Here is a 14,050-nt window from a genome sequence, read left to right on the forward strand (position 1 = left end):
AATTGATATGAAAATATCCAAAAAAGTTTAAGCATGAAAATAAAATTTTAGTAACAACAATCATAAGAGGAATTCTTACAAGTGGCTATTTTCAGTCTTAGTTTTATCAAAATAGAACTAAATTTAAAGTTCTTTTTAAAAATAGATCTATAAAAGCTCATTTCCTATTAGCTGTATATGAGATGTAGATGGTAGGTTCAGTCACTTAACACAAGATCAACCTCGCAACATCTTCTGAACTGATTACTACAGATTACAACAAACCCCTTAAAACAGAGTTTTCCCGGGAGACTGAATTGGTACACCTGGGGATTGGGTCCAAGAATTGGACTTTTAAACAAGTAACTGTCCCCTGCCTCCTGTTAAATTGTTATGGTAGGTTGATTTGGAAAATCATGCTTTAAAGCAACCAAAATAATTTTATCATGCTTGAACATTACTTGATATGAGTGGCATATCTAATAAAAATCAAATTTATCTAGCTTTTTAATCTGCATAACTTATCATGCCTAAGCACTTCTTACCTAAATATCACAAGGTTTTGCTCTGATTCTCCTAATATCCCACAAGAGCTGATAAAACTTAAATAATCACCTTCTTGAAAACTGCTGGTGATTGGGCTTTTATAGTTTTAGTGTTGCATATACCTTTTCTTACCAGGAAGCAGAAGAGTCATCTAACAGTTGTATTCAAAAACTAAACAGTGTGGGAACTACTCAAATAATCATACTACTCAAATAATCATACTACTCACAAAGTAGTCTTTAAACAGCTATACCAACATCAGTTAGTAGAGTTACTTGCAAAACCAGTTATCAAATACCTATTAATTAAAAAATTCAATTTACAAAGTATTATGTCAAGTCTGTGTACAAAATCTCATTTCCTATATTATGCGACTAGGAAGCAATTCTTTAACTGGATGGGCGTACATGAAAAAAATGCACACGGGTTTGTTCTAATTGATCAGCTAGTAACAGATCCTTCTAAATTAAAAAAGAAAATAAGCAATAGAATGTATTCTTAAACAAATATCATTGGGCACTGAGGAAAGTTTAAATTATTAGATATTTGAAAGAATGTTTAATTAGGATTAAAATAATGAACTGTTAGCCACTTCTGTTTTCTAATAACAATATCATGAAGAGAATCAAAACTGTAGGCATATCGAAGTGGGTTAAATAGTTTTAAGCTGATTAAATACTTAACTTAAAATGAACTATTTTTGAACCTCAAGTAAATGATGCAGTATTCAACAATTTATTGAAGAAGCAGCTTTAACAATTTTAGCCTTAGTATAAGCCATTGTTAATACACAAATTGAAAAGGTCTTAATACCAAATCCCTGGTTCCACGATGCACTTCATATTCCCATCTGTATATCAGCAAAGTTGTAGAAGCTTTCCACATCTCTAGATGCTGTCTCCCTGTTTTCTGATACAAACGTCTATTTTAAATATAAAAGAAACAAAAATAAATACTAGTAACCCCAAATTCCAAAGCCCACATCCTCCACAGAAAGTCACAAGCTTGCAATTTAAAAGAAACTCAAGTACATCATTTATAATATTTAATGTGTAGATTTTCTGTAGAATCCATGCAATAGTTTCAATAGTTAGACGGTGAACTGAGCTCCTTTAAAAGCACTTATTGTGTAAATAAGGTCTTTGCTTTCACAATACTTCATTTGTATTTTATTACACTTTTGAATTTTACTGTTTTTCAATATACAATGGTCAATATTATGAAAGCTACTGAATAAAGAGGTTTATTTAAAGAACTCTTGATTTCTTCTATTTTCTAGAAACAATCTCAATAGGCTGAGAAGCAAAACTAGAGATTATCTTGTTTTAAAGCTCTAAAGACATATTACTAATTTAAAATGAACTGTTTTCTGAATAGTACTCAATAGAACCCTTCAAAATAGCTTTTACATATGTCAGCCAGGAAACAGAAGAGATCCGAGCTCTATTCGAGCTTTATCATAAATTAGCTATATGATGCTGAAATTTAATAAATCTATCTGGGCTCAGTTTCCACATCTGTAAAATGAGAAAATTGGATTAGATAATCTTTAACTCATTCAGATCAAATAACCATTTTCTCTCTGTTTCCTTTTCTATTCAATCTGATTATAGTTGCTCTCACCCTTAGTAGTATGTGATGATGAGATAAAAGACAAAATACTTTAAATTATGCAAATTCAAGGAACCACAAACCAAATAAGGCTACAAAACAAAAAAATTCTTATTTATCAAAAAAATAATCAGTTATATAAATACTGATTTAATCTTCTTAAATGTTTGTTTTTTAAGTTATATTAAGTCTGAAATTATTAAATACAGAAATCTCATCAACATGTCTAGAAAATACCTATGTGTGACCATTTTTAGGTAAAGCTCAAGTTCAATTTTTGAGGAAGCATTACTGAAACAAAAAATGAACAATAGGCAATGGAATCATCTGTCTAAAGTATATAATCTTAGAAATACAGATGCTCTTTGACTCACGATGGGATTATGCTCTAATAAACCCATCATAAATTTAAAATATAAGTTGAAAAGACATTTAGTACACCTACCCTACTGAACATCATAGCTTAGCCTACACTGCCTTAAACATGCTCAGAACATCTATATTAGCCTATCATTGAGCAAAATCACCTAACACAATGAATACACTGTAGAGCAGTGGTTGTTTACCCTTGTGACGGCAGAGCTGACTGAGAGCTGTGGCTCCCTGTAGCTGCCCAGCTTACAAGAGTAAGGTACAGCATATCAGAAGTATGGTTCCTATTGAATGCCACTTAAAGTAGAAAAGTTATTAAGGCAATCCACCTGTATAACATTTTTCAATATATCATTCTCTATTTTTTTTAAAAAAGAAGGCCTTGAAGACCCATTTCATGAGACTGTTTAGAAACTTAAGTATTATTGAATGTTGTTAATAAGTGCATTCTTATTTTGAAAAAATTTAAGCAATTAATATTTTAGCTTGGCAAGGAAAAACCAAAGCTTAGCTCCCAATTATTTACCATAGGTTCTAAAAATAATGATCTTTATTTTAAAATTCCATGCAACACTAGGGCTGACAAGTACTATTTGATTGTAAGGAAAAGGAAATGAAAAGGTTTGACTGAAATATAGTTGACCTCAGACACCACCCCCACAAGAGGTGGGGAAGTTTAGCCTGTAGCTCCAGGCTGTTGTGAAATGGAGAATTAGGAGGTAGGGGGCTTTCAGGGGGTGCAAGGGTCTAGGGCTGATTCTGGGTAGTTAAGGGATTCTGGAGGTCTTTCTAGTAGGTGGAAGATTAATGGGGACACTGGGAGCCCTGGAAATTGATAATTCTGGGGTCCTGCTGATGTCTCAGGAGTAGGTTGAATTCTGAGGTTGTCCCTGAGAGCAGGGACTTTTCTGGGGCCCTGGGGGTTCCTCTGAGGTGCAGAGGCCTCTAGACTACTGGGGTTTGCCTTGGGAGACGAGGGGCCCCCATATCATTGGGAAGTTTGGAAAACTGAGATATTTCTGGAACCTAGGGGATCTCTCTGGAAGATGAGCTGGAGGGGAGCCCTGGGGCTCACTCAGAGGTTACGGTATTTCTGTAGCCTTAATGTTCACAATGTAAGTCCCTACTTTTCCTGGAAGCTTCCTGGGGAAGGTGTTTAGGCCCTTGAGTTGATTTGCAAGATTAAAAGGACCTAGAGATTTTCTGGAAGTCTACTAGGGCTTTTTTTTTTTTTTTTTTTCAGATGCAAGGGGTCCTGGAGAGTCCTTGAGAAAGAGTCTTGGACCCTTGGAATACCTTGTGGCTATTTCAGGGGTCCATTGCTTTTCTGGGAGCTGATATTGGAAGAGGTAAAGTCTGGGGTCTCTTTGAGGCTGAATTTCTTGGAGACTGATTTGAAAGCAGCCAGAGATGCTGGAAATTGACTCTGGCTCTGAAGCAGTCTCTCTGAAGCTGTTCCTGCCCTGCCTGACACCTGCTCCTTCTAGGTCACAAAGAGAAGCCCTGGATTCTGGGGACCTATGGATGGGATGTCTGTTTTCAGCCAAAGGACATATTTAAAGTGTTTCAGGTCCAGGCTAGGGTTCAGGAGGTGCAGATGACTCAAAACAAAACTCAGCCTTCAAAGGAAAAGCCTGTTATTGTGAGGGGAAGGGACAGAAACTTGGCCCTTTGTAACTGCCCTAATGGAGGCTGCCAGCAGGTTGGAGTGTCAGGGAGAGGCTGGCCTGCTTTGCGAAAGAGCCACTATAAGCAGCCTAGGCAGGATGCCCCCTGACCAGCAGAATTAAGGGCCAGGTGAGTATCTGAGGTCTTCAAGGGGTGTATGGGCCAGTGGCCAGGAGAGCAGCAGTGCTGAGTCATGCTGAATTCAGCTCAGGAAGGACTTAAAACAATAGTCAATGAAGTCCTGTACCTTGGTCTCCCCAAATATCTTCTTGACAACAATTTGACATTCTTCTACAACACCATCTCCATTAAATTCCAAGGCAATAACAGCACCTATAAGCAAACCAAAGAAGTGTTGTCTTATCAAGAATACAAATTATTCTAAAATTAATATTTTTATTCTTCCCTTAAGAATCTTTAACCTCTTCTTTGGAGGTAAGAGAAAAGGAAGAAGGAAGTAGATGATGGGACACATCACTTCAGCTACTTCTTCTTACTCTAATCATAAAACAAATTAACACAGAATACTCATCACATGGAGAGTAACTTCAGTGCTATTAATACGATAGGACTATCGCATTTTTAAGTGTTGTAAATAATCTGGCTTTTCTGGTTTTCATTCATCTATAAAAACCACAAAAAGTCCACCCATTTAGCAGTACAAAAAATAGTTGACAAAATGAAAAAAAATCAAAGCGATTCAAGTCAACATAAGAGAATTTGCTGGGCAGCCACCCTTGCTTCCAACTTTCCTACTTACCATCCAAGTTCTGGGTCACCATTAATGAAGCAAAGCCAAGTAGGAATTGAGGCCAGGCACCCAAAGTAATGAACATGTGAAATTTTTTTTTGAGTGTGCCTTAAAAACTACATTCTAAATCCAATGACAAGTGTTTATTTTTTCATTCTTTGAATAGAATATTTAAGCTTCCTTTCCCATACATTAATCTGTATACTTTTAAACCACCTGTACTTTAAATTTTGGATTTAAATGTAGCATTGGCACTACCAGTGTCAAACTGTGGGTAAACATGGCCATAAGTTAGCCAGGCAAAATACTGAGTTGGCCAAAAAGTTCATTTCGTTTTTTATGTACAATGGCTCTAGTAGTGCTTAGTTGTCTTTAATGTCATTTGAAATAATTTTGTTAGATTGTATTGTGACAGCTGTCATATCAGCATGCATTAAAAGTTTTTATCAAAATTGGTGAATTTATGTGCAGCAATTTTAATACCGAAGATGAAAGAAAATACGCAACTGGCGTATTATGCTTTATTATTTCATGAAAAACAAAAATGCAACTGAAACACAATAAAAGATTTGTGCAGTGTATGGAGAAGGTGTTGTGACTGATAGAATATGTCAAAAGTGGTTTGTGAAGTTGCCTGGTACTACTGACATTTTGGCCAAATAAGTCTTTGCTATGGGGCTGTCTTATGCATTGGAAGATGTTTAGCAGCACCTCTGGACTCTACCCACTAGAAGCCAATAGAGGGAGATAGCTGGCATATTCAAAATATCCAAATCAACAAAGTTATTGCTAAAAATGAAAAATGTGTCCCTTATTTTACATAAAAAAGTAAATGAACTATTTGTCCAACCTAATATGCCCTTCAATTCAATTAATATTTATTTAGCTATCACTATATTCTTAATCAATTTTCTTTGTATCTCTTATAGTAATGAAGAAGTCCTGACCCCCATAAAATTACAAATTTCTTGGGAAAAAAATGACATAAAAGCATTAAACTAATACAGAACAACAGAGAAAGATGAAGTACTAAGTAATGAAATACTAAGATGAATGTAGTCATGTGCCACAGAGCAAGGTATCAGAATGAGAGAAAAGATCACACTACACTGGACACCAAAATAACTGAGGGACTGTGATTTAATACAGGCAACAAATACAGAAAAGGGGGGATATATCAACAGTCAATTATACAATTAGGTAGAACAAATTAAAGTGAGTTTTTCAGCATCACAGTGTGTAGATCAAGACAGGTACTGAGTAAAGAAAAGGTAACTTTCCTCAGAAAAATGCATGATTCTATGTCTGAGACAAGAAATGGGTAAGATCAACCTGGAATATCTTGCCGAGCCAAAAAGCATTGAGGCTATCAAAGGCCAATGGGGTTGTATTAAAAGACACAGGAGCTAGCTTGAAGGAGCTCCCAATGGCCAAAGATGAAACACAGTGAGATCAGAGGGAATATGACTAAAATTTATTAAAACATACTGAATATATAAAAAGGCATGAGCTCATAATGATATTTAGAAAAGAGAGAAACAAACAAAATTCACTGAATACCACTGTACGTTGCTAGGGTACCAAATCATTACTCTGAAAATTGATGCTTAATTATTTTCCCTTTTTTATTCTGCTTTTCTGATATGAAGCATATTTCAAAATAATCAAACAGTTCTGTGTATAAGAAGTTCTGTTAACACCCATTAATAAATACAGAGGTAGTGATATGATTAGAAAATTATCATTTTGCAACTCCTAATAAATTATTTGGATAGAGCAAGAATCATCAGTGTTTTTAGCAACCACAGGGAAGACTGACAGGAAATTTCAATGAGAAGACTGTCACCATCTGAACTTAACAATTAATCTTAGTATCACTAGAAGTGCAATAATCAATCATTATGTGCCCTCTTGTGTAATGATACAGGAATAGTATCACCTGTGAAATATTCTTGCCAAAAAGACCTTAAACGTGAATGTGAACAAGGCTTTGATCTAACTTCTAGTCTACAAGAACTGTAGAGGGTGGGGGTTGGGAGGAGGGATTGAGCAAAACCAAAAAAAGAAAAAGAAAAAACTCATGACACAGACAACAGTGTGGTGACTGCCAGAGGCACGGGGGGGGGGGGGGTGGTGGTGGTGGGAGGAGGTGGAGGAGGGGATGGGGGGATAAATGGTGATGGAGGGTGACTTGACTTGCGGTGGTGAACATACAATACCATATACAGATAATATGTTGTGAAATTATGCACCTGAAACCTGTATAGTTTTGTTAACTAGTGTCACCCCCACCCCGAAATTCAATGAAAAGGAAAAAAAGAAACTCATGCCTACTACAGAACAACTGACCAGGTTTCTTTTACAAGACAAAGGCATGAAACAAAAAGGGGATGGGGAACATTTTTTCTGGTCAAGAGAGGTATAAGATACAAATCAATGATATACAGTGAGGGGACAATTTTATTTATTTATTTTATTTATTTTTTTTTCAGATTTAATGTGTTTTATTGATTAAAATATTACATTTGTGCCAATTTCCCTTCCCTCTGCTCCCCTCCACCCGGTGGCCCCCCTCCCTCCAGTTGTCGCCCCCTTTTAGATTATGTCCATTAGTTGTGCATACAGTTCCTCCCAACCTCTCTCCGTCTATTCCATTCCCTCCTACCATGATCCCCAATTCCTATATCATCTCCCTCCCTCTCCCCACTCCCCCTCCCTGTTGACCTCCCCCCAATATGCTTCCCGTACCCACAGTTCCTTTTCCACTCTCGTTGCCTGTTTTGTTTGCCTTTGTTTCATTTCCCTAGCTTCTGTTTTTTAAACCAGTCCCTTTAACATCTCATATAACAGTGGTTTGGATCTAATGAACTCTTTCAGTTTTATTTTGTCCTGGAAACACTTTCTCTGTCCTTCTATTCTGAATGACAATTTCGCTGGATAGAGTATTCGTGGTTGTAGGTTTTGGATTTTCATTACTTTAAATATTTCTTGCCAGTCCCTTCTTGCCTGTAGGGTCTCTCTTGAGAAGTCAGCTGATAGTCTAATTGGGACCCCTTTGTACATAATTCTTTTCTTCTCTCTTGCTGCTTTTAAGATTCTCTCTTTATCTTTAATTTTTGACATTTTGATTATAATGTGTCTTGGAGTGGTTCTCCCTGGGTCCAGTCTCTTGGGAACTCTCCTTGCTTCCTGGACCTGCAAGTCTATTCCCTTCCCCAAGTCTGGGAAGTTCTCCTTTATTATATTTTCACTCAATTTTTCAAGTTCTAGTTCATCTTCCTCGCTCTCTGGCAAACCAATGATTCTTATGTTGGGCCTTTTATAGCTGTCCCAGAAGTTTCTGATCCTCTCATTGTTGCTTCCCATTTCCTCTCTCTGCATTGGTTGACTGCTTGTTCCTTCTCCATATTCCAGTTTGTTGAAATGAACTCTGGATTTTTTTTCCTCACCATCTGTCTCGTATGTGGTTTTGTTCCTTTCGTTATGAATGTTTTTCGCTTCTTTCTTATCTTTTTCCTGCTCTTTTGTGAATTCTGTAAGCCACCTGATAACAATGGCCCAGAACTGAGCCTCTGACAGGTTTCTTATCTGTTCATCTGTCAGGTTCTCTATCTGTTGCCTGGTGAGCTGTGCTACCGGGATTTCTATAGTTGTCTGCCTGATTTTGACAGATGTGTTTTGTTTTCTTGGGCCGGCTGTAGGGGGCAGTGCCTGTGTACGCGTCACAATTCAGCGACTGGTGCCTGTCTGCGACCTATTTCGCAGCCCTGTGGTGCTTTCTTTGGGGGCGGGGGTCCAAGATGGATTCACACAGTTATTCAGCTAGGAGACCGGGATCCGTCCTCCCGCCCCCCTGGGCCTCACTGTTCAAGGCAATGCGGCGGCCGCTCTCCCCAGCGCCGGGGTCGTGCACCGCCAGGGGCTTGACCGCAGCTGGGATTCCTCGCAGCCCCGCCGCTCCAGGTGCGACCGCAAACAGCGCTGCCCTCTTTAACTCTTACCTGCCCAAATGGCACCGCTGGTTTATAACTTCATATGTTGGGCTTCCGTGTAGTTTTATTTTCTGGAATTTCTAGTTATCCTTTGTTTTGAAGTAGTTGTATTCCTCTCTAGTTGTAGAGGGAGACCTAGCGTGTCCGTCTAAGCCTCCATCTTGGCCGGAAGTCAGTGAGGGGACAATTTTAGATCTGGATCAAATTAACTGTAAAAATACATAAAGAATGTTTTTAGACAATTAGGAAAATTTGAATATGGACTGGGTATTAGATGAGATTAAGAAATTGTTAATCAAGGACTTCTGGCCAAGATGGAGGCATAGGTAGACACGATGCATCTCTCTCCACAGCTAAGAAGGAATAAAATTACCTCAAAACTAGAGACAACCAGAAGTTCCAGAAAATTAAGATGCATGGAAGTCCAACAAGAAAAGATATAAGGAAGAAATACTCGTCCATACAGACAGAAGGGGCAGAGCCAGGGCCCGTAGGAAGCAGTGTGATGGCAGGTGCAATGGCAGTGGTGGCGGCAGTGACGGCGGCAGCAGTAGGCCAGTGGACAGTGCAGTAACACATTAAAAACAAAGTTGGGAGGGACACCTGGGGAGCGCTCCCAGCACAAGACCAGACCCCACAGCTCACAGTCCCAGTACCAGAGAAAATAAAGCCTTATTTCTTCTGACTGTGCAGAACAGTGGGGGTTGGGGCAGAAGCAGAAACTGCCAGTCTCTCAGCAGAGTCCATTTGTTTAGAGGCCCCCATGGTTCTAGAACATCCGCAGAACCACTCACTCTGGGAACCACAACCAGGGCACCAGTCCCATAAGGGAAGTGATAGAAATGCCTAGAAAAGGGACAAGTGCTGAGCAAGCAGCACTGTTCCCTCTCAGACCCCTACCGCACATACAGCACCACATTGTGGTGAAATGGGCCGCCCTGTACTGACGAATAACTAAGGCTCTGCCCCTTACAATGTAACAGGTGCAACAGCTCTACTTAAGACACAGAGGCAAACACAGGAGCCTGTCAAGTTGAGGAGACAGAGAAGTATGGCCCCAAAGAGGGAACAGATCAAGGTTCCAGTGGGAGAATTAAGTGACGAGGAGACAGCCAACTTAACAGACACAGAGTTCAAAACACTGGTGATAAAGATGCTCACAGATTTGACAGATATGCTTAAGTACGGAAAACGCAGAAGGGAAGAAGTGAAGGCTAAGCTAAATGAAATGAAGGAAAATCCACACAAAACCAATGGTGAAGGGAAGGAAACTGGGGTTCAAATCAATGACTTGGAATATATAAAAAAAAAAAAAACAAGTCAACCAGTACAGAATGAGGAAACAAGAATTGAAATAAATAAGGAGATGCTTAGGAACCTCTGGAACACCTTTAAATGTGCCAACATCCAAATCATAGGGGTGCCAGAAAGAGAAGAGGAAGAACAAGAAATTGAAACTTATTTGAAAAAAAAAAATGAAGGAAAACGTCCCAAATTTGGCAAAGGAGATAGATATACAAGCCCAGTAAGCACAGAGTCCCAAACAATCTAGACTCAAAGAGGACCACACCAAGACACATCATAATTAAAATGCCAAAGGTGAAAGATAAAGAGAAAATCTTAAAAGCAGCAAGAGGAAAGCAAAGAGTTACCTACAAAGGGGTTCCTACAAGACTATCAGCTGATTTCTCAAAAGAAACTTTGCAGGCAAGAAGGGATTAGCAAGAAGTATTCAAAGTAATGAAGAGGAAGGACCTACAACCAAGATTACTCTATCCACCAAAGCTATCACTTAGAATGGAAGGGCAGATAAAGTGCTTCCCAGACAAGGCAAAGCTAAAGGAGTACATCACCACCAAGCCATTATTATGTGAAATGTTAAAGGGACTTATTCAGGAAAAAGAAGATCAAAACTAATGAACATTAAAATGACAACAAACTCACAACTATCAACAACAGAATATAAAAAATAAAAACTAACTAAGCAAACAACTGGAATAGGGACAGCATCATAGTATGGGGGTCATTTGGAGGGTTATCAGCTGGGAGGGAGAAGGGTGAAAGGGGAAAATGGTGCAGGGATTAAAAAGCATAATTGGTAAGTAAAAAATAGACAGGAGGATGTTAAGAATAATATAGGAAAGGGTAAAGTCAAAGAACTTACATGCATGACCCATAGACATGAATTAAGGGGGATGGGATTGTTGGAGGGAAGGGGGATACTGGGTGGAAGGGAGCAAAGGAAAAGAATTGTGTCCACTGAAACAGCATAATCGATAAAATATACTAAAAAAAATTCTTGCCTTGCTGTTGCTCTGGGATGACACCATTTTGGTCTCAGCCTGCCTGTTTGCCACTGGCCAAATGAATATTTAAATAAGAAGGAAAGAGAAGGAAGAAAGGAAGGAAGGAGAGAAAGAGAGAAAGAAAGAGAGAGAGAGAGAGAGAAAAGAAAGGAAAGGAAGGAAGGAAGGAAGGAAGGAAGGAAGGAAGGAAGGAAGGAAGAAAGACCAACAAAAAGTGTAGACAAGTGCATCAAGTTTGATTAGCATGTGTGGATAATCCAAAATTTTAAAAAAATACAATGCTGACAATGCACATTTTAAGCAGTCCTGTTTGTCTTTCTAATAATTATGACTACACTTACTGTGATATTTCAAACTGAACTATGAGGTCAGCAAGGATCACTAGTCATGTTTTTAGTGTTTGAATGTGAACATCTTTTTAAATAGTTTGCAGTAGCTTTGAGTCGAAATATTTGAACTATTATAAAAGATTGTGAGACTTTGAAGTAAACAAAAAATATTCCTGAATGTCTTGTTTAATAAACTCTTCTGTGTAATTTAACATGACTTTGGAAGAAGCCACTATCATGTCTGAATTAAATTACAGCAACAGCCTCCCAGTTGGTCTCTCTGCTTCCCACTTAGAATAATCAGGATGATAAAAGTTGTATTTTAAAGGGACCATGGCATTCTTCTGCTCTAAAGCCTCCAGTAAAATATTATATATTTTTTTCATTATTTTTAACTGTTATAAAAATAACTGACAGTTTAAAGCAATAACATTAACAGTATCTATTAGATATTTATAGTATATGAAACAGTAAAATATATAATAATGACCCAAGGATGGAAGACTTCAGTATATAATATTATTAGGAACTTATATATTATAGGTGAAGTGGTATAATATTACTATTAGGTAGACTCAAGTGATTTAAATATGTATGCTGTAAAACCAAAGAAACCATTAAATAAAAGAGGTATAAACAGTAAATCAACAGAGGAGATAAAATGGAATCATAAAAAAATGGCCTGTTAAACAAAAAGAGGTAACAAGAAACGAACAAATGGAACAGAAAACAGCTAGCAAGAGAGTAGATGTTGATCCAACTATATCAATCCCTTTCATTGTAAATAGTCTAAACACACCAGTTAAAAGACAGAGATTGTCAGATAGGATTGAAAAGCAAGAACCAACTACATGCTGTCTACAGAAAATTCAGGATAGGAGGAAGACGGCGGTGGAGTAGGTAGCAGTGTTGTCTGCTTGCTCCCATTGTGGAAGGACTTGGAGTACACAGAGAGGAGTGAGTGAGTGTGGATTTCAGACAGTACGAACAGGGATGGGAGTGTGGGAGTGGTGTGAAAGAGGGCAGAAAGCTCAGCCAGTGCTCTTCAAGCAGTTGCTGGGCCTCCTGGCCTGGCGCCTTCGCTGCACTGCACCTGGAAGGGGCAGCTGCAGACCAGCTCATTAGCCAGGATCTGCTTAGAAACTTGCCCCTGCCATAGGTGCTCAGACCAGCAAAGTCCCGGAGGGAGTCAATGAGAAGGTTTCACTGAAACAGCCAGGGGCCTGGGAAGACAGTGAACAGCCCAGACTGAGAAACTGTATGAACTGAGTCTAGGTGGGGACTCCCTAGGCTGGCAACCCTGCACCCCAGACACTCGCAACACGGCTCCACCAAACAAAAAAGCAGAACTGAGCCATGGAGAGGGGCCCATACAGGAAAGCTGCTGCGTAAACACAGACTCAGTAGGAACCCCAGACAGGCAAGCGATACACACAGGCACACAATAAGGCGCTACCAGCCAGGGACGCAGGCCAGTGCTGCAACTTGGAGGCAACAGAGAGGCTTTTTTGAAGGAGAGGCAGAGACAGGACCTGAGGCTGGGCAGGGACTAGGGACTTGCACACTAGCTTGCCAGCAGAAGAGCGTTGCTAGACAAGCCTGAGTAGTGCTGGAGGGTGCAGCAGGACAAGTGGGGAGAGACCCAACTCAGTGCGGCTCATAGCAGGGAGCGGGGGCAGGACCATGAGTGAGAATAGCAGCCACAGAATCCTGCTAGATCTCCTTACAGCCAGCCAGCCAGCCAGAAAAGAAGATTTGAAACCCATGGAATTTTGACCAGGGGCAGATCCAGAAAAAGGACAGTGCCCAAAGGTTGTACTGGAGAAAAAAAATCTTTCTTTAATCTGCTTCCTACCTTCTCTCCCTCCTATTCTCCTTCCTTATTTTTTTTTGTTTGTCTGTTTTATCTTTCCTCTCACACTAAATATATACCATATAACTTATATAAACCTAATACTATACAGTCCACTTTCTCACTACATTCTTCATTCTTCCCTCCCTTTTTCAACATACAATGTAAATACTACTTACTGTCTCGCATAGCCTTGACCCTATTTGCTACTACTATTATTCTACCATCCTCCCTCTCAAAAATCATCTGTAAGTTAAAAAAACTCATCAGTTTTTCATATAGTACAATAGTCTTAACCTCTTTACATCTATATTAATACTGGCTCATTTGCTACTGATAGTGTGATTGTGGGTGGGGGATATTTTGGAGGGTGTGGGTTTATTGCCTGGGTTGTGTGTTTATGTTTCAACAGCATCTCCACAAAAGAACTCAAGACAAGGTAGGCAGAGTGACTCTCAATCAACTAGCCAAGGGCACGGTTCCACCAAAGAGTAAATGAAATATAATCAGACAGCTTAAACAAACGACATAAAGGGCATCCCATGAGCATCAAGCTCAGGAGATCAAATAGACTGCATCACTCAATCCCCGAGGTCTCCTATAATGAATCTCATACCATGAAAGCAGGAAATCAAAGCAGACAA

General features: G+C 39.1%; 1 protein-coding gene across 1 annotated transcript in view; it reads right to left on the reverse strand.

Annotated features, from left to right (window-relative positions):
- Window positions 1-1,235: 1,235 nt before the first annotated feature.
- The window catches only part of RP2 (RP2 activator of ARL3 GTPase), a 55,619-nt gene continuing 42,804 nt past the window's right edge, over window positions 1,236-14,050 (reverse strand). Inside the window, exons 4-5 of the mRNA XM_090264230.1 lie at window positions 4,424-4,509; window positions 1,236-1,447 (exon numbers count right to left, since the gene is read on the reverse strand). Coding sequence (XP_090120356.1) covers window positions 1,364-1,447; window positions 4,424-4,509 — 170 coding nt within the window. The 3' untranslated portion in view covers window positions 1,236-1,363. The remainder of the gene's footprint in view (window positions 1,448-4,423; window positions 4,510-14,050) is intronic.

This window comes from Furipterus horrens, unplaced genomic scaffold, assembly GCF_987537825.1.
Source record: "Furipterus horrens unplaced genomic scaffold, mFurHor1.1.pri manual_scaffold_17, whole genome shotgun sequence".
Lineage (NCBI taxonomy): Eukaryota > Metazoa > Chordata > Mammalia > Chiroptera > Furipteridae > Furipterus > Furipterus horrens.